The sequence below is a fragment of the Rana temporaria genome, chromosome 10 (genome assembly GCF_905171775.1).
Source record: "Rana temporaria chromosome 10, aRanTem1.1, whole genome shotgun sequence".
NCBI lineage: Eukaryota > Metazoa > Chordata > Amphibia > Anura > Ranidae > Rana > Rana temporaria.
This window is the reverse complement of record NC_053498.1, coordinates 16228539-16256533: the sequence shown is the minus strand read 5'-3', so window position 1 is coordinate 16256533 and position 27995 is coordinate 16228539. Positions and strand designations below refer to the sequence as shown.

Below are 27995 nucleotides of genomic sequence, written 5' to 3'. Positions count from 1 at the left end.
CCGATAACCATGTCACCACACTTGTGTGGCCATTCCTCCTCACATTATGACCAAGCAGGCCCAATTAAGGGCAAACTCTGCGACCATGGCCAGGAAGTAAGGACGCAATGATGTGGGCAAGCATGGACACAGGATGGGTAACAGCCCATCAGAAGACAACTAAAATTAAACATTTAATATGTTAGTTGGACTTACCCTAACCGTCTCCCCCAAAAATATTAATATTTATTAATTATAAATACACAACGTTGCATATAAATATACATAATACAACAAAGCATGGCACCCTATAAGGGTCCTGCATCTTCCATCCTCCATGGCATTGGAAATCTTCTGCGATGCCATTCTCGTCCTTTTATTTCCCGGGCCATCTGGCAGAGAGCACATATCAAGCAGCAGCAAATGGTACAGTAGTCATTACAAAGACTACCCTGTATGGACAGAGGTGCAAGATGGTAAGTGTTCCACACATACACTATGGGACGAAACATGTCAGGAGTTACTACTCTATACTTTCACACTGCAGGAATTCACCCTGGTTAAGTTCCATTGTCAGAGTTTACTCAGGTGGATGAGGTCTCTGCCCTCCCATGTAGAAAGGTGTTGGGGCCAGGTGATTGGCTACCAACAGTGCGGGGGGGGCGCCGGAGAGCCTCGGAAACAGCCGGAAAGGTCCAAGGACACCTCGGCAAACCTCGTAATGACTCCGTTCCCGAGGTTTGCCAAACTGTCCTCAGGCCTTTCCGAACGGCGCCGATCATTGATGTTCGGCTCCGGCGCCCCCCCCCCCCCACCTCAGGCCAAACGCAGTACTGCACTGGCCTGAATTCTGCTCGTTTTGCGAGACAACAATCGCAAACCGAGTTAGGATTTTTTGGAATACAGTGCTCGCATTGCGAAACGCTCGTTAATCGCAATCCGAGGTTCCACTGTATATAAAACTTTAATGTGGATTGACCAACACAACTCGCTAGGTGATTGGGCCATCAGCAGACATGGTTACTTTGCCCTCAATGGGCAAAAAGGTGACGTCTAAGTCCCCCACTGGCTTTAAGGCTGAGAACCGAGCGATCAAGTACCAATGATCGCTCGGTTCTCAGAGCTCCCCGAACAGAGAGCTGGTGTCGCTGGCATTGCTATGTCCATAACCCCAATACACACACTCACTGGAGGTCTTGGCTGTGGAGGGAATGGGGGCAGGCTGAGCTGGGTGCCGGTCCAGGCACGTGGGCGGATCATTTGGTCGTAATCTTACCCAGACCTGTACCAGCTCTGAGACGTCAGCCGACAGCGGGCTTCAGCTCACTACGGAAAATGGGTCATAGGAGTGCAGAACGACCGGCACTCCTGTGGTCCACAGAAGTAAAGCCTTTGACTGTACTTCTCCTTTAGAGGTCCATAGGAAAAGAAAGGGCTGAAGTCAGTGAAATTAAAAAAAAAATGAGCTCACATTAGGTATAAAAATTGCCCAATATCAGGTATGTAGTTGGAAGAAGAAAGCAAAAGTTTAAATGGACTCACTGGTATTCTGTAACGCTCTCGCACTCCTGTACGCAATAGGCACATGGCACCGGGCAATATTCCAAAACAGCACCCCTCACCGAACAACGAAGACAAGTAGCAGGGAAATATGCAGGTGCAAAAACAACCCAACACACCTGGGAGAGAAAAAGACTGAATATACTATGCATTTTATTGCAACCAAAATCCAACTCCAGGCAATTTATTAATTTATATTCAATACAATGGGACCCCAGGCAGAGAAAATGAGAACGCATCTGAGGACTGTTACCTGCAATATTTCTATTCCTGCCCCCTAAAAAGTGTCATCACAGTGACATCACAGTGCCCTTCATTCAAAGTATTTCAATCGGAGAGCAATGCCGAGGTTATCACCACTCTCTACATTAGCATAGGTCTGCCCAAGTTGTCCTCAATTCCCCAAAAAATACAGGCAGACACTTACCCACCATGCCAGGGTATTGGCCCCAAACTGATTTTGCAGCAGGATAAGGACTCCATACATACAGCCAGTGGCATTAAGGACCATCTTCATTGTAAAGGAGAACAAGGAGACTGAGCCAGCTGCCAGTCCAGGCTTCTGGGTGGATACCAACCATATGATCGGGATCTTTTCAGAGCCTGGACCATCTGTGATGCCATCCAACAGAGGGCTCTAGCTCTAGCCTGCTGTCAGACGAAAATGGGTCTCGGGAGTGAAGAAAGAACTGCACTCCTGTGATCCATCTTTGCCCATACTTCTCCTTTAACCCAAGATTAAAAAGGTTGTACGGTAAAACCTTGGTTTGAGAGTAACTTGGTTTGAGAGCGTGTTGCAAGACAAGCAAAAATTTGTAATACATTTTGACTTGATATACAAGTAGCGTCATGTCACAACTGAGTATAAAAGAAGAGAGGAACCTCCAAGTGTAGCAATATGGTTACATTTAATGAAGGTACAACATTTAGAAACATATTGCTACACTTAGAGGCGCCTCTCTTCTCTTTTATACTCTGTAGCTCCTGCTGGATTTTGCTTCCAATCCCCTTGCGGAGGCTTCCATTTGTGGATGGACATTTTATGGTTACACAACTTATCACATTGCTATAATCTTTTTATATGGACTATAAACTGAAGGACTTACGAATAAATGGCTGTGGAACAAATAATTTGAGTTTCCATTATTTCTTATGGGGAAATTCGCTTTGATACAAGAGTGCTTTGGATTACAAGCATATTTCTGGAACGAATTATGCTCGCAATCCAAGGTTTAACTGTAATATATAGAGAAGGTGTGTCAAACTAAGGTTTATCATGGGCCGCATCAGTGGCGGCTGGTGCTCAAATTTTTTGGGGGGCGCAAACGAAAAAAAAAAAAAAAAGAATAAAAAAATTGCAGCCTCACTGTGCCCATCAAATGCAGCCACTGTGCCATCAATTGTCACCACTGTGCCATGCCATCAAACGCAGCCACTGTGCCATCAATTGTCACCACTGTGCCATGCCATCAAACGCAGCCACTGTGCCAACAATTGTCACCACTGTGCCATCAATTGTCACCACTGTGCCATGCCATCAAACGCAGTCACTGTGCCATCAATTCTCACCACTGTGCCATCAATTGTCACCACTGTGCCAAACGCAGCCACTGTGCCCCTCAATTGTCACCACTGTGCCAAACGCAGCCACTGTGCCCCTCAATTGTCGCCACTGTGCCAATTGTCGCCACTGTGCCTGTCACTGTGCCCTTTAATTGTTGCCACTGCGCCCTTTGTCACCACTGTGCCCTTTGTCGCCAATGTGCCCAGTAAAATACACCCCCCCCCCCCCCCCCCCCCCGCCCGGCACTTACCTTTCTCCTTCCACGTCCCTCGATGACGCTTCAGCCAATCAGGTTACCGATAACCAGAATCGGTAAACCTGATTGGCTGAGACGGCCGTCAGTCTTATCCAAGGAACGCACCTCCTGTATGTCCCGAGGATAATCTTCTGGGAGCCGAGGGCTGTACTCGGAAAGCCTATCAGAGCCAGGAGGCACTTCCGCACAGCCAACCAGCTGCCATTATTCTGGTAGTCGGCGCTCACCGTCCGGCCATCTGAATAGTTGCGGCACCGGCCGGCAACAATAACAGATTCATGCAATGAGATTTCCACCGCTCCAGGTGAGCCCCGTAGACAATCAGGGACGGTCGGATTACCAAGGTGCTGGCAATGCACGTAGCAACAGAAATAGGAGAAATAGAAATAGCCATGACTAAGCACTAGATTAAAGTGCGAAACGCGTCGGCTGTTTTGTGGTTGCGGTGACTGTACATGTTCCAGTTGAAAATAGACAACTTTCTTTTAAAGTTATTCCGGAGTGCGGCTGTCCATCTTCCTTCTCCTATTTCTATAGATTCATGCAATGCATGAATCTATGTTATTCAGTGGCGGTGCGAGAGCCAGAGGGGTCGGCGCTCCAGCGCCCTCTATAGACGCACCGCCACTGATCAGCATCACGGTTGCCCTCAAAGGGCCAGTTGTATCTGCAAGACTGGATGTCCACCCAACCCCCTCTTACATCAGAGGTCAAGAGCCCTCACCCTCCCTTACATCACAGTGCACCCCCCTTAACATGTGCTGCTGCTTGGGAGAAGCAGGAAAGCAGCAATTGAAGGGTTAGAATTTGTTGCCAGAGTCTGCTGAATGCAGAGTCCAGGGGAGGTGGAGACAAGTGGCTAGATTCAGAGAGATTGCCTTAACTTTAAGGCGGCGTAGCTTAGCGTGTTTACGCTACGCCGCCTTAAGTCAGAGAGGCAAGTACATGATTCTCAAAGTACTTGCCTCCTACTTCTGGCAGCGTAGCGTAAATGCGGCGGGCGTAAGGGAGCCTAATTCAAATCTGTCAAAGGGGGCGCGCGTTTTATTATAATGAGGCTTGACCCGACGTGATTGACGTTTTTTTTCAGCTGCGCATGCGCCGTGGGCCTACATTTCCCAGTATGCATTGCGGCTACGTCCGCCGCACGGGCCTATTGATTTCGATGTGAACGTAAACGACATAAATCCCTATTCACGGACGACTTATGCAAACGACGTAAAAATTTCGAATTTCGACGCGGGAACGGCGGCCATACTTAACATTACTATTCCATCTATTTGATGGAATAACTTTAGGCCTGTAACGCGTTACGTAAACGGCGTAAATGTACTGCGGCGGCCGGGCGTACGTTCGTGAATCGGCGTATCTAGTGATTTACATATTCTACGCCGACCACAATGGAAGCGCCACCTAGCGGCCAGCCAAAATATTGCACCCTAAGATAGGACGGCGCAAGCCGTCGTATCTTAGATAGGTTTAAGCGTATCTCCGTTTGAGAATACACTTAAACCTAGGTCGGCGCAGATTCAGAGTTAGGTCGGCTTATCTACTGATAAGCCGGCCTAACTCTACCTGAATCTAGCTAAGGCACGCAGGATCTGGAGGAGTTCAGTCCAAATGGTGGGGCCATTTCAGTACAAGCAATCGAAACAGGACTATTGTACAATGTAATTGGACCACTTTGTCTATTGCAATTTACTACAGGCATTTATGTAGCCATGACAATATACACAGCTCTCTACATTCACATTAGTCCCTGCACTCAGAAGCCTAGAATCCAAGGTCCCCATCTCCTATGTATACACATCCACATGCCAAGACCACTTAAAGCGGAGTTCCGGCCACAATTTCACTTTTTAAATATAAATACCCCTGTAATACACAAGCTTAATGTATTCTAGTAAAGTTAGTCTGTAAACTAAGGTCCGTTTTGTTAGGTTGTTACAGCATTTAGACACTTTATAAAATAGAAATTGACTGGGGCCATCTTAAGTGTGGGCATCATGAAGCCAGACTGTATGACTTCCTGGATTTCAGCCTTGCAGATCTCGCACATGCTCAGTGCTGCACAAGCAGTGTCAGATCAGGTTTCAGCACCTGTGCTGTCCAAGTCACATGATTCTTTGAGACTGGGGAGTGCACAGACTCCTGGAAAGTTACACCCACTACATTCCCAGGAGTCTGTGCGGTGTAGGTTAGGAAGCTTAAGCACCTAGGTGCAGGAAGTGGGAAGATTAACTATTCTGCCTAGCAACAACACTTCTGAAGGCATCTAAAAAAAAAAAAAAAAAATTCGTAGAGGACTAATGACATTTTTTTAAAACTACTGATGTAATGTTATATTTATGGGTGGAACTCCACTTTAACTTGGTGGCAGGTCTTTAGAAAATGTAAGTACCTGTAGGAAACCCATGCAAGAACAAGGAGAACATGTAAACTCCAGGCAGATACAATTCTGGCCAGAACTCGAAACCAAGGACCTCAAGGACTGGATAGGCAAAGAACGCCTTTGGTAGGTAAAACAGCGAACATATGTATATCGTGGTCTGCCTGGAGTTCAGCTTAAAAGTCACTGCAAAAAAAAAAAAAACTGATCCAATTGCGTTGTCTGTACTTACATATCGGGAGGTCGTCACAGCACTGCAAGAGGCCAGTACCCCATGCAACGGGTCCAAATGCCATAGTCCCTCCTCTGGGTCCCATGTAGTTCTGGATTGATGGGCCGCCCTGCATGTTCAACACAACAGACGTCTGCGGTTGGGGCTGCATGGTCACAGCTAGAAGAAAACATTTATACACATTACCACAAAAATAAAAAGGACGAAAGAAATAAAACCCACACGTGGTCTCCTAATGTTCTGTTCACATAAGTTGTCCCTTAGGCTGGATTCACACCTTTGCAGTTTTAGTGCATTTTGCAGATTTGCACTACAGTCCATTTAACATGGTTTCCTATGGAAGACGTTCTGTAGCGCAAATCTGCCAAACGCAAAAGGTGTGAATCAGGCCTTAAAGTGGCTGCAGGTCTGCACCGAGCAGAATCGCCTATTGCTCTGCGATTGTCTTAAGGAAATTCATATATATATATATATATATATATATATATATATATATATATATATATATATATATATATATATATATATATATATATATATATATATATATATATATATATGTATATGTATATATATATATATATGTATGTATATATATATATATATACACATACATACACATATATATACATACATATATACACATACATACACATACATACATACACATACATACATACACATACATACATACACATACATACACACACACACATATATATACATACACAGAATAAATGTACCGTTATCCTAACTGCTTAGATGACCCCCCCCCCCGGGGGGGTGGGTTACTTTTAAACAGAGAATAACTATTTTAAATAAAAGTAAAATGAACAAAACGCAGCATTAATAAAATGATAGTGCACACACCCCTATACAAAGTAAGGGGGATATATGTACGGTAAGTGATGTAGATATCTGCAAAGAGATACGACGGCGTATCCCCAGATACGCCGTCGTATCTCTGAGTCTGGCCGGTCGTATCTATGCGCCTGATTCTTAGAATCAGTTACGCACAGATTTCTATTAGATCCGACCGGCGTAGGTCTCTTACGCCGTCGGATCGTAACTGCATATTTACGCTGGTCGCTAGGGGCGTGTACGCTGATTTATGAGTCGAAATATGTAAATCAGCTATATACGCGAATTCACGAACGTACGCACGGCCGACGCAGTACAGATACGGCGTAAAGTTACCCCTGCTATATGGTGGCGTGAGTGCGGCGTACCAATGTTAAGTATGGCCGTCGAGAGGGAGCTGCGGTGGCTCAACGCAATTGGCACTGCGCTGACAAGCCATTCACCTCTGCAGCTAGGGGTTCGGATCCCGGTCTCGGCTGCATGTGAATTGAGTTTGGTGGTCTCAGCCCGGCTCCTGGTGGGTGTGCTATGCGAGGTAAGCCTGCGCTTAGTACGCCCACCCCCCTCCCACAAAAACCACCACACCTACACACGCACTCGAAATTGGGTTAACATGCACGCACTTTGACCACGCGGTCTCTAAAAAGAGAGGCGAAGGACTAACGGGGCTGGTTGAGCGGGCAAATCCTCTCACTCCTTTATAGGGAGTCCCTCTGCCCCGTTGGGCTTCAAAGCGGAGCAGGTAGGGCGGGCTGTGTGGGAGGACCCCCTCACACACCCACCATTGCCACCCGGGGCATGGAGAAAGGTGGCAGATTGCCTCTGGGTGAGGCCTGCCTACTGCCAACTCCTGCAGTCCGGCTCCTCTCTCGCGTACACGCACAAAAATACACTTAAAAAAAAAAAAAAAAAAAAAGTATGGCCGTCGTTCCCGCGACGAAATTTGAAAATTTTACGTCGTTTGCGCAACTCGTCCGTGAATGGGGCTGGACGTAATTTACGTTCACGTCAAAACCAATACGTCCTTGCGGCGTATTAGGAGCAATGCACACTGGGAGATTTCCACGGACGGCGCATGCGTCGTTCGTGAAAAACGTCAATCACGTCGGGTCATGGTTATTTTACATAACTCACGCCCCCTCTTCACAATTTGAATTAGGCGGGCTTACACCGGCCTATTTACGGCACTTGCCTGTAAAATTTGCGGAGGCGTAACGTAAATAGGATACGTTACGCCCGCACAAAGTTACGCCGATCTACAAAAATCTGGCCCTTAATGGATTAACCACTTCCCACCCGGTGAATTGCATATTGACTTCCGGGAAGTGGTTTTGTTATCCTGACTGGACGTCTATCGACGTCCTGCAGGATAACAGCCGCCGCGCGCCCATGCATCGCGGCGATCGGTGGTGCGACGTGTCATTCTGACACACCACTACACTGATCTCAGTAAAGAGCCTCTGACGGCTGATCATGATCGGCTCTTCCTCTCTTGCGTCTGACAGACACGAGTAGGAGGAGAGCCGATCGGCGGCTCTCCCGACGGGGGGGGGGGGGGGGGGGGGGGTCGCGCTGATTGTTCATCAGCGCAGCCCCCCTCGGGTGCCCACACTGGACCACCAGGGAAGCCTTCAACATGTGGATCGCCAGGTACATCCCCCATGGCCATCCACATGTGCCAAAATATGCCAGTCAGTGCCCACAAATGGACACTGACTGGCACCATAACAGTACAGTGATAAAAACAGTGATGCCCAGCAATGCCACCCACCAGTAATCAGTGCTACTCATCAGTGTCCCTCAGTGCCACTTAGTGCCCAGTGTCGCCTATGAGTGCCCAACAGCATCGCCTATGAGTGCCCAACAGCATCGCCTATGAGTGCCCAACAGCATCGCCTATGAGTGCCCAACAGCATCGCCTATGAGTGCCCAACAGCATCGCCTATGAGTGCCCAACAGCATCGCCTATGAGTGCCCAACAGCATCGCCTATGAGTGCCCAACAGCATCGCCTATGAGTGCCCAACAGCATCGCCTATGAGTGCCCAACAGCATCGCCTATGAGTGCCCATCAGCATCGCCTATGAGTGCCCATCAGCATTGCCTATGAGTGCCCAACAGCATCGCCTATGAGTGCCCAACAGCATCGCCTATGAGTGCCCATCAGCATCGCCTATGAGTGCCACCTTATCGGTGCCGCCTTATCAGTACAGCCATGGGCACAGCCATTTGTTATTTACAAAAGACAAATCCACTTTGCACTACAAGGGGTAGATCTGAAATGAGGGGAAGCTCTGCTGATTTCATCATCCAATCATGTGCAAGCTAAAATGCTGTTTTTTTATTTTCCTTGCATGTCCCCCTAGGATCTACAGCGACTGCAATTGTAGTGCAAAGTGGATTTGCCTTTTCGTTAATAACCCCCCCCAACGGGTTAATCATCAGAAATACAAACATACTGCAACTACCCGTGATAATAACAGTGGTACATACCAGGATGTGCAAAGAGATGAGCTGCAGTCTGTGTTGGCATGGTCGCAGCCACTGGAACTTGCATGGGAACAGCAGCTGGCATCATCTGTGTGGGCGTAGAATATGGGACTTGCATCACAGGCAGTGGTAGGTTTTTCTCACTAGCCACTGGAACTTGCATGGGAGCTGTAGGTTGCGCCATATGTGTTGGCGTAGAGGGTGGTACGTGCATCGTCGGCAGTGCCATGTGTTCCTGGTTGGCATTTCCAGCCTGGCAGAGATAATGTTAGAGGTAGTGTGATGAATTAGGTAAAATGCCCATTTTTATACATTTTTTCTACAAAGTCTATATATTTTTGTATAAAAAAAAAAAAAATTGCTTTCTTATTCCTTACTAAAAACTATCGAGTGCCTTGTACCGTATCTTTTCTGACACGGGGGTTACCTCGTGTCCAATAAAAACTGTTAATTGAAAAAAAAAAAAAAACTATCGAGTGAAATATGTGTAACTAAAGATGGCGCCTCCTTTCAGGACTACACCAAACATGGTGACGCCCAGGTTCTGGAGGAAGTTCACCTTACATGGACACAGGGCCGCCATCAGGGGGGTACAGGCAGTACACCTGTAAGGGTTTCGGTGGTCCCCAGGGGCCCGGATGGCATCCCCCCCTTTTTTTTTATCAATTTTTTTGTTCATCCGCACCTAAAGCCCCCCCCCCGACCTCTAAGGGGCCCGCATGACTTCGCCCCTTTTTTTTTCAGCAGAAGCCAAATCCCCCCCCACCCGACCTCTAAGGGGCCTGGAAGGCATCCCCCTTTTTTTTTACATTTTATATATTTTCTTTTGGTCGTCAGCACCCAAAGCCCCCCCCCATATCTTAATCCGCGGTGGCAGCACCCCCCAGCTTCTAAATCCGCGGCGGCCCTCCCAGCCTCTCAATTCGCGGTGCTCCCCCCGCTTCTCAATCTGCAACAGCAGTCCACCCCCCGGTTCTCTGCTCCAGGGGGCCCATGCCTGAAGCTGAATGGCCAATCAGAAGCTACGAGTATCTAGATAACGCTTTGCTTAGGATGCACTCAGGGCCGCCATCAGGAATTATGGGGCCCCTTACACAGCTTCAGGCATGGACCCTCCTGGAGAACTGGGGGGGGGGCGAATTGAGAAGCGGGGGGGGGCCCTTTACAAAAAAAAGAAGATGTATGTATATATATATATATATAAAAAAGGGGGTAGCCATCCGGGGCGGCCCTGGGGGCCTCTGGGCCCTTTAATAAAAAGAAAAAAAAAAAAAAATATATATATATATATATATATATATATATATATATATTAGTGCTGTCAAACGATTAAAAATTTTAATCGCGATTAATCGCATTAATGTCATAGTTAACTCACGATTAATCGCTCTAATTTATGACGAATTTCCCCACAAATATCGCACAATTCTGCAAGTGATTATAATTTATTATCGCTGTTTTCTAGCTGATCTAAAACCATTTCTGACATAAAGGGACACTTTTGGACAATCTACAGTTTTTTCAGGCAGAAAGAATAGTTTTTATTTTATAAAAGAACATGTAGGGCACTGGGCAGACCACAAGGGACAAGGAGGGTGTGTATTTTTTACATACAGTACTGTAATCTATAAGATTACAGTATACTGTGTGTATTGTGTTTGTTTACTTTTTTAAATTTGGCGCCGTTCTCCGCTCCCGTGCGTCGTAACGTCGCAGGGAACGGAGCTCGGCGGCACACAGGCACTGTGAATCGAGCGAGGAGGACCCGCCAAGCGAGGAGGACCCGCCAAGCGAGGAGGACCCGCCAAGCGAGGAGGACCCGCCAAGCAAGGAGGACCCGCCAAGCAAGGAGGACCCGCCAAGCAAGGAGGACCCGCCAAGCAAGGAGGACCCGCCAAGCAAGGAGGACCCGCCAAGCAAGGAGGACCCGCCAAGCAAGGAGGACCCGCCAAGCAAGGAGGACCCGCCAAGCAAGGAGGACCCGCTCGATCACACAGCGGGGTGGCATCGCTGGATCCAGGGACAAGGTGAGTAACTTGCCTGTGAATCCAGCGAGAAGGTAAGCCGCGCCGCTGCACACTCTGCATGTCCACCCCGAGGGCTCCTGCGTTAATCGCGCGATAAAAATATTGACGGCGTTAACATGGGTTTGCGTTAACGCCGTTAATATCGCGTTTAACGCACAGCCCTAATATATATATATATATATATATATATATATATATATACACACACACATATATACACATACATACATAATTATTTATTTATTTTTTTATAAATAGAAATTACAAAAAAAGGGGGGGTTGCCATCCGGGACAAAAAAAATATATAAAACAAAAATAAAAAAAAATAAACATTTATAAAAAAAATAAAAAAGGGGGTTTGCCACATGAGGCCCTCTGAGCCCTTTAATTAAAAAAAAAAAAAAATACATATATATATATATATATATATATATATATATATATATATATATATATATATATATATATATATATATATATATATATATATATGTGAAATAAAATAAAAAAAATGTAATGCTTTCCTAAAAAAAAGGGGGGTTGCCATCCAGAGCCCTGGGGACCTCTGGGACCTTAAATAATACTTATATATATATATATAATAAAGGGGGGGTTGCCATCTGGGGCCCTGTGGGCCTCCGGGCCCCTTACAGGTGTACTGCCTGTACCCCCCTGATGGCGGCCCTGGATGCATTTGCCCACGACACTTGCCACTCATACTATATAATCCCATGTATCCAGAAGAAAATAAAGGAAGTAACACACATCTGGGCACGGTTTCACTGTGGTCTCTCTTATGCATGCACCAAACTACATAGGTTTAATCAGGAAGGGGGCAGATACTAGGGTGACCACGTGTCCTGGATTTCCTGGGCACATTTATTCCAGGACAATAAAGTGTCCCGGAATGAAACTGACACAGCCACCCGATGAGAGAATGGGGCTGGAAAGCCGGCGTCCCTAACAACTGATGAGTCTTCAGCTGTCAATGGGCTTTCCCACCGACAGCTAAATAAAAAATAAAGCTGACATTAAAAAAAAGTAAAAAAATAAATAAAAAAAACGACATGGGGTCCCCCTCCCCTAGTCCATTGCAGACCCTTTGGGGGCTTCCAGATTCTGATATCCCCCCTGCCTGCATGCCACCACAACCACCAGCCAGGGTAAGATGGGGACGTGATACTTTGGGGTGGGGGGGTAGAACCTGTGGGTGCTGGTATGGACTGAGGGGGGGGGGGGCCATTAGATTTTTTTTGCTTTTTCTTTTTTTCAATAGCCAGGTGCCAGCAATTGCAACCGTGAGTAAATTTAAATGTGATTTGACTCTTTTTTTTCTTATGAAATTTCATTTTTGCTGCAGCATGTTCTATACATGGTCCACATGCCCCACTTTACAGGCAGACTAAGGGGACCCCCCAGGCACTATATTTAGAGGAATTGTTCATTTTTATTGTTGCACTTTAAGCATAGTTAGAATCACTGTGTGACGGACCCATCCGTATACTGGACATATTGTGTTCGTCTGCTTGCTATTCCCCAATAATATGCCCTCAGTTCCAGGCTATCTGGGGATACGTTATATGAATATAAAATGTTCGGCAGTTATAAAGTTAGAAACTGTGATGCATGCTGGGAAATGGTGGGGATGTATGTTTGAAATGTCCCCATGTCGTTCTGTTATTTCAGTCTCCCATCTGGTCCCCTAGGGGAGTGTCCACCAGGCGGGAGACCTGCATAAATACGGGCGGGTAGCCCACAGTAAAAAGAGTTCGTGTTTTACCCTCATGATGGAGCTTGGTCTCGTTACTGGAGGGGATTGGGTTACTGGCCACTAAGGACGGTGTATGGAGAGGGTTGCCGGTTGGAACCTATTGCACTTCGGCGGTTAGCGGCGGTTCGTGTACTTTGGAGCTCGGGAAGAGAGGTACCGCAACACACTGCTCCTGAAAAACTTTAAAATTGGCATTTTTTTGTGAAGGAGGGGTTGTCCCTGAATGGCAAGTTTGGAAATGTGGTCACCCTAGCAGATACTCACGAGACGATGGGTCTGATCCAAAACAGTAGACTATTACTTTATTATACAGGAATTATATTAGTGCCAACTGTTTTTTGTTTAACACTGTACATGCAGCACTACCTTTGCAAGGGAAGGAGATGACTGGGTTCCCCACTCCTGCACAGCCAGGCTACAAGTATTTTTCACTTTGATCCAGACATAAGGACAGTCTCTCTGAGCTTGGTTTTAAGGTTTTATTAGGGATAATAACTTGGATAGGAATTAATAAATGCCCAACTTGATAGCTCAATATAATAAATGTTTGCTTTTGTGTTTAATTTGGCTTTAATAAAGTCCCACAGTAAAAAAGGAAAAAAAAAACACACACTTTTCATTATTATTATTATTATTATTATTATTATAGCTCAGTGATATTTTGACGATTAATATGGAGAAAACCCCAAGCTGGAGCTGAAGTTTTCAATGAAGCTGCTTGAAAAAGTCTCGATTACACTTTCATATTCTATTTTGTGAGACTTAAAAACTGGTCATCTTTAACCACTTCAGTCCCGGAAGGATTTGCCCCCATAATGACCAGGCCATTTTTGGCGATACGGCACTGGGAAAGAAGAAAGTGCATTGCCCCAAAACCAGCACAGATAGATAGATAGATAGATAGATAGATAGATAGATAGATAGATAGATAGATAGATAGATAGATAGATATACACATACATACCTAAAAAAAAGGGGGGGGGGGAATAAAGTGCAGTGCCCCAAAACAAGCACCAATAGAGATATACATGTATACACACATACCTTAAAAAAAAAGGGGGGGGGTAAAATAAAGTGCAGTGCCCCACAACAAGCACTAATAGAGATATACATGTATACACACACACACCAAAAAAAAAAGAAGGTGTGGGGGGAGTGCAGTACCCCAAAACAAGCACCAATAGAGATATGTATACACACACATATATACAAAAAAAAGGGGGGGGGGTAAAATAAAGTGCACTGCCCCAAAAAGAAAAAAGGGTGGGTTAGCACTACCAGATTTCTCAAATATCTACAAGCAGCCTCCCTGACTAGGATTATAGACTGGTATCATAATAGGGAGGATAAACAATGGGTTAAACTAGAAGATATTATAGGAATCCAACTCAAAGCCCTCCCTTGGATAAAACCCCACCTATGTCCTGGAAATAAAAAATGAACAATATTTACAAAAACCACATAAAAAATATGGGACGCAGAATTAAAAAAGGGGAATCTATCCACTACGATGGGACCTATGACCCTCTTCCGCTTGTTCTCCAATCCAGAATGTCGGCCAGCCTTCGCAACCACAAAATACTTAAAATGGAATATATTGGAGAATGCAAGGGTGGCCCAGATCCTAGTGGAAGGGAAAAAATGCCAAAAATACAAGATTTGGAACCTGAACATAAACACAAATGGCTATAATACCATCAAATAAACACATATATTGCAACACATATAGAATTACCTTAAATAAACAAATCAAAAACTAAATTTGAGGAAATATTAATAGATGATCAAAAGCCAACTAAAAAGCTATCCAAGTTATTTGGCTTACTACTCCCCTCAGGACCCCTTAGAGAGAACAGGAATGAAGAAAAAAAAAAACGGGAAAAAGAAATAGGGAGATCGATATCCGAGATAGAATGGGAGAAAATATTTGAAATAATTCACAAACATCTATAGCGAACAAATATCAAGAAAGGAATTACAAAATAGCAATGAGATGGTATTGTAGCACTGTAGCGTTAAATATAATAAACAATGGACAAACAGGTATGTGTTGGAGATGTAAGATGGAGAGGGGGGACTATGGAACTATTAAACAGCTGGGGGATAAACATGAGGTAGTCATACGCCCTGCAGATAAGGGAGGAGGCCTGGTTATTCTCAGCAAGGGGGATTATGAGGAGGAGATGCATAACCTCCTCTCAGTGGCTGATACATATCTGAAGCTCAACGGAAACCCCAAATGGAAATACCAGAAACGGCTTGAAAAATATGTAAAGAAGGGGAAGGATATGGGTATACTCAGTAAAAATGAATCTGACTACTTAGGGGGTAATCCACAAAGAAGCGGCGCAACGTAATTTTTCCTATTTAAGTTACACCGCCGCAAAATCTCTACCTAAGTGCCCAATCCACAAAGCACTTACCTAGAAATTTTGAGCGGTGTAACTTAAATCCGGCCGGCGCAAGGCGTTCCTCTCCTCCAGGGGGCGATTCCCATTTAAATGAGGCGCGCTCCCGCGCCGACCGCACTGCGCATGCTCGTGACGTCATTTTCCCGATGTGCATAGCGCAAAATTACGTTACGCCAGGCTTTGTGGATCGCGACGGGACAATAAAGTTGCGGCGGGTAAAAAAAAAATTTAAAATGAAAAAAAAATTGCGTCGCTAGCAAGAAAGGTCTGTTTTTACAAGGTGTAAACAGTTTACACCTTGTAAAAGCAGCCCTAATTTTGCGTTTGCAAAATAAAACTTACGGAGAAAAAACGAAGCTGAAAAGCTTCGTGGATCTCCGCAAGTCCTAATTTGCATACCCGAGGCGGCATTTCGACGCGAAATGCCCCCAGCGGCAGATGCGGTACTGCATCCTAAGATCCGGCAGTGTAATTCAATTACACATGCCGGATCTTCTCCCCAACTATGGGAAACTGATTCTGTGGATCAGTTCCATAGTTAGGACCAGGGATACGACGGAGTAACAGCAGTTACTCCGTCGTATCTCTTTTGAGGATTTGGCCCTTAGTCTCTAATTCCACAAAAACCCCCGTCATGTACTATACACCGAAGATACATAAACGATTGGCCAAGCCACCAGGAAGGCCGATTATTAGTGACATAAATTCCACCATTCCTTGGGGAATACCTTGACACGTATCTACAACCCCTAGTGAAGCAGGGCCGATCATATTTAAGAGACAGCCTTCAGCTTATCCAAGAACTAAGGTCAGTAGAAGGAGCAGAAACACTTCTGCTAGTCACCATAGATGTCAATTCACTCTACACAAGTATAAAGCAGGAGGATGGACTGATGGGTGTTGCAACAGCTCTGCATGAAAAAACAACGTTCAAACAAGAACAAATTGATTATATCTTGGAGGGGCTACACATGGCCATGGAGTGCAATCACTTCTGGTACAACAAACAGTACTACGTGCAAACCAAGGGCGTCGCCATGGGGGCTCGCTATGCCCCCAGTGTGGCGAACCTCCTGATGAATCTCTGGGAGGAGGAATACATTTATAATGCAGATTACCCAGAGATCGTAATGTACCGTAGGTACATTGACGACCTCATTATCCTTTGGGATGGCACAGTAGAAAATTTGCAGCACTTCTTTTCTGAGCTCAATAATAACAGATTCGAACTTCCGTTCACTGGAAAATTCAGCACTAAAAAGTATAGAATACCTGGATCTAGAGATTTACAAACAAGGGATGGCATTGCATACAAAAACTTTCTTCAAAGAAACGGACCGCAATGGGTACATCCCGACCTCAAGCTGTCACCATCCAAAATGGAAGGCCAACATTCCTAAGGGACAGCTTTTGAGGATGAGGAGAAATTGCGACTCTCTTGATGACTAGAACAACCAAGCACAAACCATTGTAAGAAGGTTTGAAGAAAAAGGCTATGCACCCGAAAACCTAGACAGACTGAAAACTGAAATTTCAAAGAAAGACCGCAAAGACCTACTGTTGCAGAAGAAAAAGACCACTAAAAAACAAGGTGACATTGCATTTATTACTGGATTCAACACCCAGTACAAAGAGTTTGAAAGTAATCTGAAGAAATATTGGCCTATCTTAAAAGAAGACTGCACTCTGTCCAAGATACTTCCAAAAAGGCCATCATTCATATATAGAAAAGCCCCTTCCCTCAGACACCATCTGGTACATAACATTATCAACCCCCCAAAGAAGGTGGAAATTTGCCCTGAGCTCAAAGGGTTTTACAAATGCCAGAGGTGTTTAGCATGCAGGGAAAGCAAGAAGCAGCCCCGAAGAAAGACCAAGTTCAAGTCCAAGACAGATCAAAAAGTCTACAAAATCAGAGACCTAATAACCTGCAATACTACTCATGTGACCTACATCATCGATAGTGTTGCTCACGAATATTCGTATTGCGAATATTCGGCTCGAATATGGCATATTCGAGTATTCGCGAATATCTCGAATTTCGCGGTCAATATTCGCTATTCCGAATATTCGGATTTTTTCAATTTTATTTTTAGAACAGATCACATCCTAGTGATCTCCATCGACGTCTAAAAGCATTGCTGGTATGATTAGAGACCTTGGGCCGAGTAGCTGAAGCGATCATTTTATATTGCCGAATATTCGCAATGCGAATATTCGGCAATAGGAATATTGCGCGATTATTTTCTCCGCCCTTCTTTTGCATCAGAGCCAATCAGAGTTCTCCTACCACAGTTGTCGAAATTCCGCAATAAATATCGCATTCGCATTTTGCGAAATTTCGATAAAATATCACGAATATTCTGAGCCAATCAGAGTGCTCCTACCGCAGTTGTCGAAATTTCGCAATTATTTTCGCATTCGCAATAGCGAAATTTCGCAAACATTTCATTTCGATAAAATATCACGAATATTCGAATTTAGCGAATATTTCTCGAATATTCGGCTATATATTCGTGATATATCGCAAAATCGAATATGGCGTATTCTGCTCAACACTAATCATCGAGTGCCCATGCCATCTGCAGTATGTGGGCAGAACCACCAAACCCCTACGCGTTCGGATAAGAGAGCATATCAACAACATCCGCAAAGCATTCGCCAAACATAATCTATCACGCCACTTTGAACAGTACCATCAAAAAGATCCATCAGGGCTAATATTCTACGGAATAGATATGATTAAGGATAACTGGAAGGGTGGGAATAAAGAAATTGCAATCTCTCAGAACGAAACGAGTTGGATCTACCGACTGGGGTCTCTTGTGCCACATGGCTTAAATGTAGACATCGATCTCAACTGTTTCTTAGCCAATCCCTAATTACCTTACTTAATAGTTCTTCACTTATACCTTATCCTAGTACCCCTTAGCTTTTCAGTTCACCCAATACCTAATGTTGCACATTACTACCCGCATTATATCACTAGCGGGTAGGGGCTGTTGCCTCCTATTGGACCCCCCCTGCTGGATATGGTGGGTGATCCACTCACTATGATGTTATTTCTGCACCATAGCGTAATATTCACTTTATATTGACTGCACCTCAGTGCAACACCTTATATGGTTCCCATCACTTCCCCTTTTGGGGAGCACCTGCATACACGCCTCTTTCCTTACAGGATTTTTCATACATGGCGTTTTTCACATATGGTGTTTTGTCTTGTTATTTATTTTTGTTCTGTACACACCAGGGGTGGACTGACAACTCATGGGGCCCCCGGGCAATAGAAGATTATGGGGCCCCTGGGCTTACAGATGGCCACCACGCCAGGAGGCATTGCATAGGCAGGGCAGCTAAAATCTCAGGATTTTCACATCAAAGGCATGTCGGTTTTGAACATATCAGGGACAGATGTAAAAAAAACACAGATTTTTACATACTGTCCCTGGTTTTATTGAGCCTGGCAACCCTGATGGGGTCCCCTAGTGACATGGGGCCCTCGGGCAGTGCCCGAGAGTCCCAATGGTCAGTCCGCCCCTGGTACACACACACACACACACCTTTAGGGCATAATTTGCCCCACTTTATATAGCTCAGCATAGGCATGCTACCATGGTCATTATTAGCCATCGCCTAATCAATTAGGCTTTATATGGTAGATGTGGCCCAGCACATCTCACGGGTACACTTGCAAATACATAGCACTTGCCCATGTGTAGGTATTCACCTAGGGACTATGTTCCCTATTTTCACAATACTAGCCTATCACCCACTCTAGATGGTACACATACGCTTTCGGGGGACCACACTCTCCCTCCATTAGGTCACTGTCACTTCCACATTATATGGTAGCAGAGTTTTTAGTCCTACCCAGGGCCAGTATGTTATCAGTTATTATCATTTAGTATACTAGGCCATTGAGATTTATAAGAACCGCCATCATTATTGCTGTTTTACAGTTTATTCATAAGAGGATGCCTGATTAAATGTATTGCCTGCCAGGTATATAGAGTGCCACACTGTGCTGCGATGTTATTGACCACTAAAGGGTTCCCCCAGTTTAGCCGTCTACACACACACACACAGGGCTGGACTGGGACAAAAATTCGGCCCTGGACTTCATCCAGACCGGCCCACTTTAATTCAATAAAATGCAGCCCCAACCCCCCCCCCCCCCCCCCCGGAAAAATCACGCCCACCAAAAGGCCCCTACATCCATTATTGTATATCATGAGAGGGTGAGAGAGAGGGGAATGAGAGAGAGAGAGGGAGGGTTGAGGGAGAGGGGGTGAGTGTAAGAAAAAGAGAGTGAGTGTAAAAGAGAGGGGGTGAGTGTAGGACCCCTTTTTACACTGAGGCGTTTTTTAGGCGCTTTTGGGCGCCTGTAAAGCGACTGAAAAACACTTCCGCTGCAGTCCCATTATGAAGGCATGAGTGCTTTTACACTGGGGCGCTGCCAGGGCGTTAAAAAAGTCCTCCAAGCAGCATCTCTGTTTTAAAAAACGGCCCACTGAGCCATCGGCCCACCGGGAAACTCCCTGTAGTCCCTATGGCCAGTCCATCCCTGCACACACACATATATACACACACACACACATTAAAAAAAGAAAAATGAAAGAACTGTGCCCCAAAATAAGCACCAATAGAGATATATATGTATACACATACATAAGAAAAAAAAATGGGGGGGTGCATTGCCCCAAAAGCAAATAGATGTATACACACCTACCTAAAAAAAGGGGGGCTAAAAGAAAGTGCAGTACCCCAAAACAAGCACCAATAAAGATATATATGTATACACACATACATACAAAAAAAAAGGGGGGGGAAGTGCAGTGCTCCAAATCAAGCACTAATAGAGATATGTATACACATATACACACACATACAATAAAAAAAAAAAAAAGGGGGGGGGGGGGGGGAAATAAAGTAAAGTGCTCCAAAACAAGCATTAATAGAGATATACATGTATACTAGGGATGAGCCGAAAAACCCCCCCTGTTCAGTTTGCAGCAGAACATGTGAACAGGCAAGAAATTTGTTTCAACACTCGAACACCGTTAAAGACTATGGGACACAAACGTGAAAAATCAAAAGTGCTAATTTTAAGGCCGGGTTCACACCTATGTGAATTGAGTGCGGCTTAAACCACATCCAATACGTAGAACATTTCTAAATACATTGTTTTCAATGAGGCTGGTTCACATATGTGCGATGCATTCGCACTGCGCATTGCCGAAAAAACGTGTGCGTATTTTAGGCATTGCGGTGCGGCTCAGGCCTATTATCTCCTATGGGTACGCAGCTGATTCGCAGATGTGTTCATTTCTCTTCAGGATTTGTCTCATTCAGCTCAATACACTTCCCCCCTCCCCTCTCCCAGGTCTCCAAAATCGCAGCTAATCTGCAGCTAAAACGCAATGGATCTGCTGAACACTTCTCTTATCTCTCTGCAGAGATAAGAGAGCTGAAATTCGCACCGCACAAGTGTGAATCCGGCCTAAAGGTTAATATGCAAGTTATTGTCATACAAAGTGTTTGGGGACACGAGTCCTGCCCCAGGGGACATGTATTAATGTTAAAAAAAAAAGTTTTTTTAAAAAAAAAATGCATTTTTTCGGGAGCAGTGATTTTAATAATGCTTAAAGTGAAATATCCCTTTAAATGTCGTACCTAGGGGGTGTATAGTATGCCTGTAAAATGTGGCACATTTTTCCCGTGTTTAGAACCATCCCTGCGCAAAATGACATTTCTAAAGGAAAAAAGTCATTTAAAACTACTCCCGGCTATAATGAATTGTCTGGTCCTGCAATACAGTTAAAAGTCAGTGATAAAAAATAAATAAAAAAAACACCCCCAGTCCATTACCAGGCCCTTTGGGTCTGGTATGAATATTAAGGGGAACCCCCTGAAAAAGAAATTGCGTGGGGGTCCCCCCCAAATTCCATATCAGACCCTTCACGTCTGGCATGGATATTAAGGGGAACCCTGCGCCAATTTGTTTTAAAAAAAATGGCATAGGGGCCCCCCTCAAAATCCATATCAGACAGTTCAGGTCTGGTATGGATATTAAGGGGAACCCTGCGCCAATTTGTTTTAAAAAAAAAATGGTGTGGGGGCCCCCCCCAAAAATCCATACCAAACCCTTATCCAGCACACAACCTGGCAGGCCGCAGGAAAAAAGGGGGGACGACGAGAGAGCGGCCCCCTCCCCTCCCCAACCATAACAGGCCACATGCCCTCAACATGGGGAGGATGCTTTAGGGTCCAAAGAAAGCACCATGTCCCCATGTTGAAGGGGACAAGGGCCTCATCCCCACAACCCTTGCCCGGTGGTTGTGGGGGTCAGCAGGCGGGGGGCTTATCGGAATCTGGAAGACCCTTTAACAAAAGGGGACCCCCAGATCCCGGCCCGCCCTATGTGAATTAGTAGCGGGGTACATTGTACCTCTACAATTTCACAAAAAAAAAGTGGTAAAAAACACAGGAGACAGTTTGGGACAAGTCCTTTATTAAAAAAGAAAAACAAATCCAGCGATGTACATGCATGCTCGACCGGAGGATACAGGGAAAAAAAAAAAAAGGTTAACATGATCCATCTCCATGGGAGGTTCCCGTCGAATGACACTAAACCTGCTGTGACAGCTCTTAAATAACTGAGGGTGGGGCCACCCATCACGTGCGTGGGTGACCCCGCCCCCTCTGACGCAACGGGGGTTTCCCGTGGCATCAGAGGGGGGTGGGGTCACCCGCATGTAACTGGGTGGCCCCGCCCTCAGCTATACAACAGCTGTCACAGCGGTAGACGTGTCACTCGGCGGGAGCTGCCCATTCCGGAACGCGAGAATGGAATTGCATTGCTGGAATTATTATTTTTTTTTCCTTAAAGCGGAGGTTCACCCTTAGGCCTTGTACTCACGGCAGGACATGTCCGATGAAAACGGTCTGCAGACCGTTTCCATCGGACATGTCTGGCCGGGGACTGCCCGGGGACTTCTGTTCGATGGCTATACACACCATCGAACAGAAGCCCGCGCGTAAACATTACGCGGGGCGTGTCCGCGGTGTCGCCGCGTCGATGACGCGGTGTCGCCGCGACAATGACGCGGCGACGTGGGCGGGCCGCCTTAAATATGCTTCCACGCATGCGTCGAAGTCATTCGACGCATGCGAGGGATGCGGGCGGCAGGACATGTACGGTAGGTCTGTACAGACGACCGTACATGTCCGGGCGGACAGGTTTCCAGCGGACTGTTTTAAAACAAGTCCGGGAAACAGTTGTCCGCTGGAAACCTGTCCGATCCGTCCCAAAATGGTCCGCTCGGGCCAACACACGGCCAAACATGTCTGCTGAAACTGGTCTGCGGACCAGTTTCAGCAGACATGTTTGGTCGTGAGTACGGGGCCTTAGAGAACACATTTTCCCCTTAGATTCATGCCCGTTTTGTCTAGGGGAATCGGCTAGTTGTTTTAAAATATGATCCGTACTTACCCGTTTACGTGATGCATCCTCTCCGTCGCTTCCGGGTATGGGCGTTCCTTCTTGATTGACAGTCTTCCGAGAGGCTTCCGACGGTCGCATCCATCGCGTCACGATTTTCCGAAAGAAGCCGAACGTCGGTGCGCAGGCGCAGTATAGAGCCGCACCGACGTTCAGGTACGAGTGACGCAATGGATGCGACCGTCGGAAGCCTCTCGGAAGACTGTCAATCAAGAAGGAACGCCCGCTCCCGAAGACCCATACCCGGAAGCGACGGAGAAGATGCATCTCGAAAACGGTAAGTACGGATCATATTTTAAAACAAATGGCCGATTCCCCTAGACAAAACGAGCAGGAATCTAAGGGGGAAAGGGCAAAAATTAAATAAATGGGTGAACTCCCACTTTAAGTGGTCTCTGTTTAACATTTTTGACAGTTTTTTTGGTGAAATGGTAGGCCTTACCAATTCATATAAGGGGGCTTCCAGATTCTGATAAGCTCCACACAACCACCGGGCAAGGGTTGTGGGGATGAGGCCCTTGTCACCATCAACATGGGGACATAGTGCTTTGGACCCCAAAGCATCCTCCCCAGGTTGAGGACTCAGGAGGGGGCGCTCTCGTCCCCTCCTCTTTTCCTGCGGCCTGCCAGGTTTGCGTACTCGGAGATATGGGTCTGGTATGGATTTTTGGGGAGAACCCCACGCTTTTTTTTTCTTGCTTCGGGGTTCCCCTTAAATATTCATACCTGACCCAAAAGGGCCTGGTATTGGACTTGGGGGGGGGGGGGGGGGGTTGTTCAGCAACAATTCATTATAGCCGCGAGTCTTAAATTACTTTTTTTCCCCCTTAAGAAATGTCATTTTGTGCAGGGATGGTTATAAACACAGGAAAAATTAGCCACTTCACAGGCATACTATAGACACCCCCCCCCCCCCCCCCTAGGTACGAAATTTAAAGGAATATTTCACTTTAATTGTTTCACATTAAAAAAAAAAAAATTTGCTTCCAAAAAAAGTGACGGTTTTAAAACTTTTTTTGCATTGATACATGTCCCCTGGGGCAGGACCCGGGTCCCCAAGCACTTTTTATGACCATTACTTGCATATAAGCCTTTAACCACTTAAGGACCGCCTCCTGTGCATATACGTCGGCAGAATGGCACGGCTGGGCACAAGCACGTACCTGTACATCCTGCCGTGGGTCGCGGGACCCGATCGCTGCTGGAGTCCCGCGATCGGTCCCCGGAGCTGAAGAACTGAGGAGAGCTGTGTGTAAACACAGCTTCCCCGCTCTTCACTGTGGCAGCTTCATTGATCGTGTGTTCCCTGATATAGGGAAGCGCGATCAATGACCTCACACGTCCAGCCCCGTCACCTACAGTTAGAAACACATATGGAGGTCACATTTAACCCCTTCAACGCCCCCTAGTGGTTAACCCCCAAACTGCAATTGTCATTTTCACAGTAAACAATGCATTTTTATAGCATTTTTTGCTGTGAAAATGACAATTGTCCCAAAAACGTGTCAAAATTGTCCGATGTGTCCGCCATAATGTCAAGGTAAAAAAAAAAAACGCTGATCGCCGCCATTAGTAGTAAAAAATATATAATAATAAAAATGCAATAAAACTATCCCCTATTTTGTAAACACTATAAATTTTGCGCAAACCAAACGCTTATTGTGTGTTTTTTTTTACCAAAAATAGGAAGAATACGTATCGGACTAAACTGAGGAAAAACATTTTTTTTATATATTTTTGGGCGATATTTATTACAGCAAAAAGTAAAAGATATTGCATTTTTTTCAAAATTGTCGCTCTATTTTTGTTTATAGCGCAAAAAATAAAAACTGCAGAGGTGATCAAATACCACGAAAAGAAAGCTCTATTTGTGGGGAAAAAAAGGACGCCAATTTTGTTTGGGAGCCACGTCGCACGATCGCGCAATTGTCAGTTGAATCGACGCAGTGCAGAATCGCAAAAACTGTCCAGGTCCTTTACCTGCCTAAAGGTCCGGGTCTTAAGTGGATAAGCATCATTCAAAAAAATAATAAATTTGCTTCCAAAAAAAGTGACCGTTTTAAAACTTTTTTTTTTTTTTTGATACATGTCCCCTGGGGCAGGACTCGGGTCCCCAAGCACTTTTTATGACCACAACTTGCATATAAGCCTTTAAAATTAGCACTTTTGATTTCTCCCATTGGGGTGGATTCAAGAAGCAATTGCGCCTGTGTAACCATAGTTACACAGCGCAATTGCTTACTTGCCCCGGCGTAACGAGTGCTCCTGATTCAGGAACCTCGTTACGCCGACTGCAGCCTAAGATCTGCGAGGCATAAGGCTCTTAGGCCTGCATATCTTAGGCTGCATTCTTGCGATGGCCGCTAGGTGGCGTTCCCGTTGTGCTCAGCGTATAGCATGCAAATTGCATACTAACACCGATTCACAACGTTGCGCGAGCCCTGCGTACGCAATTTACGTCGTTTCCGTACGGCGGTTTTTGTGTAAGGCTGCCCCTGCTATTAGCAGGGGCAGCCAATGTTACGTATACCCGTCGTTCCCGCGTCGCGAAATTAGAATTTTACGTACTTTGCGTAAGTGATTCGTGAATGGCGCTGGACGCCATTCACGTTCACTTTGAAGCAAATGACGTCCTTGCGACGTCATTTGCAGCAATGCACGTCGGGAAAGTTTCCCGACGGAGCATGCGCTCTACGATCGGCGCGGGAACGCGCCTAATTTAAATGATTCCCGCCCCCTACGGTATCATTTAAATTGCGTGAGCTTGCGCCGGGCATTTTGCCGGCGCGCCCGCGCAATTTACGGAGCTTCTGCTCCGTGAATCGAGGGCAGCGCAAGAAAATTGCGGGGGCGCAGGGCAAAATCGTTGCCCTGCGCCTCCGTAATAAATGCGCAAATGTAGCTGAATCCGGGCCATTGACTTTTACAGGGTGTTCCGTGGCTTTTTAATTTGCAGCGAATACCCCAAATTGTTCGCTATTCGGCGAACATCGGGCTCATCCCTAATGTATACACATATATGAGTGCAGTGCCCCAAAACAAGCACTAAGATACACATGCATACATAATTGTGCAAGTAAAACTCACAGAAAGAAAAAAAAAAAAACATGCACGCACACACAACGCACTGTGCTGCCATTGATGTGCGCACCATAGAGAACGGGATTTTGATTGCCATGCACGCCAGCACAACAGCAAACGCAGGAGAAAATGCACTACTGTGGACAAGGTCTTATTTTGAATCTCAGTTAAGTGAATACCAAACAAAAGGCGTATTGCAGATTAAGGTGACATTTTAAACAAAGGCCCGGATTCACATACATTGGCGCATATTAATGCCGGCGTAGCGTATCTAATATACGCTACGCAGAGGCAAGCACAGTATTCACAAAGCACTCGCCCCCAAATCTACGCTGGGTTTTCTCGGCGTAAGCCAGCGTAGGTGGAAGTGGGCGTGAGCCATGCTAATGAGGCGTGACCCCATGCAAATGATGGACTGAGTGTCAAAGATACGAATAACGTACGGCGCATGCGCCGTCCCGTGGACGCATCCAAGTGCGCATGCTCAGAATCACGTCGAAACCACTGCCTAAGATACGTCGAATCACTGCCTATGACGTGAACGTAACCTACGCCTAGCCCTATTCACGTACTACGTAAAAGACGACAGCTGTGTTCCCTGGTCCATACCTCAACATGACTTGCGCCTCCTATATGGGGAATAACTTGAAGCAAGTCTTACGCAAACTGCGGGTGCAACTACGTTCGTGAACCGACGTATCTCCCTCATTTACATATTCCAATCGTAAATCAATGGGAGCGCCCATTGCGGCCAGTGTAAATATGCGCCCCCGATACGACGGCGTAGGAAAGTTACGTCGGTCGGATTAAGCCTGTTTTCAGGCGTATCTAGTTCTGTGGGCACGGCGCACAGATACGACGGCGCATATTTACACTTACGCGGCGTATCTCGAAGATACGTCGCGTAAGTGCTTTGCAAATCTGGGCCCTCCAAATGAACGGCATAAAGGGTCCATACACATTGGATGCAGAAAAAGCAGCAGATAATAATAAATAAAAAGCTTTTCTCGCATAATAGTTTATGAGAGTTCATGGGCAGTCGCTTATAAGAGTCCCCCCCCCCTTTACAAAACATACTTGCTCTCTTTGAATTGAAATGCCAAGCGTTTCTAAATGTCGCATTTATAAACACACCATTTTCCCCCCAATCTTCCAGAAAGCTCCTCTTGTTTTTCGAGCCTGAAAACTCTCCTGTCATAGGCGTGCGCAGGGGGTGTGCCAGGGCACGCCCTAATCACCCTGTGCGGCACAGATTCCCCGTGCTGATATTGCACCGAAGCCCCCCCAACAGGGCTCCTAATTTTTTTTTTTTAAATAATAAAAAAAATGTAATTGTAAAAAATAATACAAAAACAATAAATACAAAAACAATAAATACAAAAACAATAAATACAAAAACAATAAATACAAAAACAATAAATACAAAAAACTACTGACACATCCACTGCCCTACTAACACCATCCATGTTTTAATACATTTTAAAATGTTTTTTACATTTATTAGAGTGTGTGTCTATATATCTGTATATCTATAGATATATACACACACATACACATGTGTGTTTGAGTTTTGGGGTGCACACCCTAATGCAATAGGCTGCGCACACCTATGTCTCCTGTACAAATACGCCTCTAATGTGCATGTATACATAGGCTAACATAGAGACCCCGACACACGCACCATTTTTAATGCCCAGTGTGCACAGACCCCCCAACAACCCCCCCCCCATAAAAAACAAAACAACAACTGCATAAGATATGGAGTACTCACAAACATGCTCTGCCACTAATCCAGCCTCAGCTATTACACAGCCCCAGCCTGCCTCATGTTTTCCTCCTTCACTAATTAGAGATAATTAACTTCAGCTACC

At 45.6% G+C, this 27995-nt stretch overlaps 1 protein-coding gene across 1 annotated transcript; it reads right to left on the bottom strand.

Moving 5' to 3' along the window:
• Window positions 1–160: 160 nt before the first annotated feature.
• Window positions 161–27995, bottom strand: LOC120916367 (cell number regulator 1-like). The gene is made up of 5 exons (XM_040327289.1): window positions 27896–27995; window positions 9334–9583; window positions 5981–6139; window positions 1522–1658; window positions 161–431 (listed from the first exon to the last, which is right to left on the bottom strand). Exons 1-5 carry the CDS (start codon window positions 27899–27901, stop codon window positions 288–290), a joined length of 696 nt encoding a protein of 231 aa, XP_040183223.1. The 5' UTR covers window positions 27902–27995; the 3' UTR covers window positions 161–287.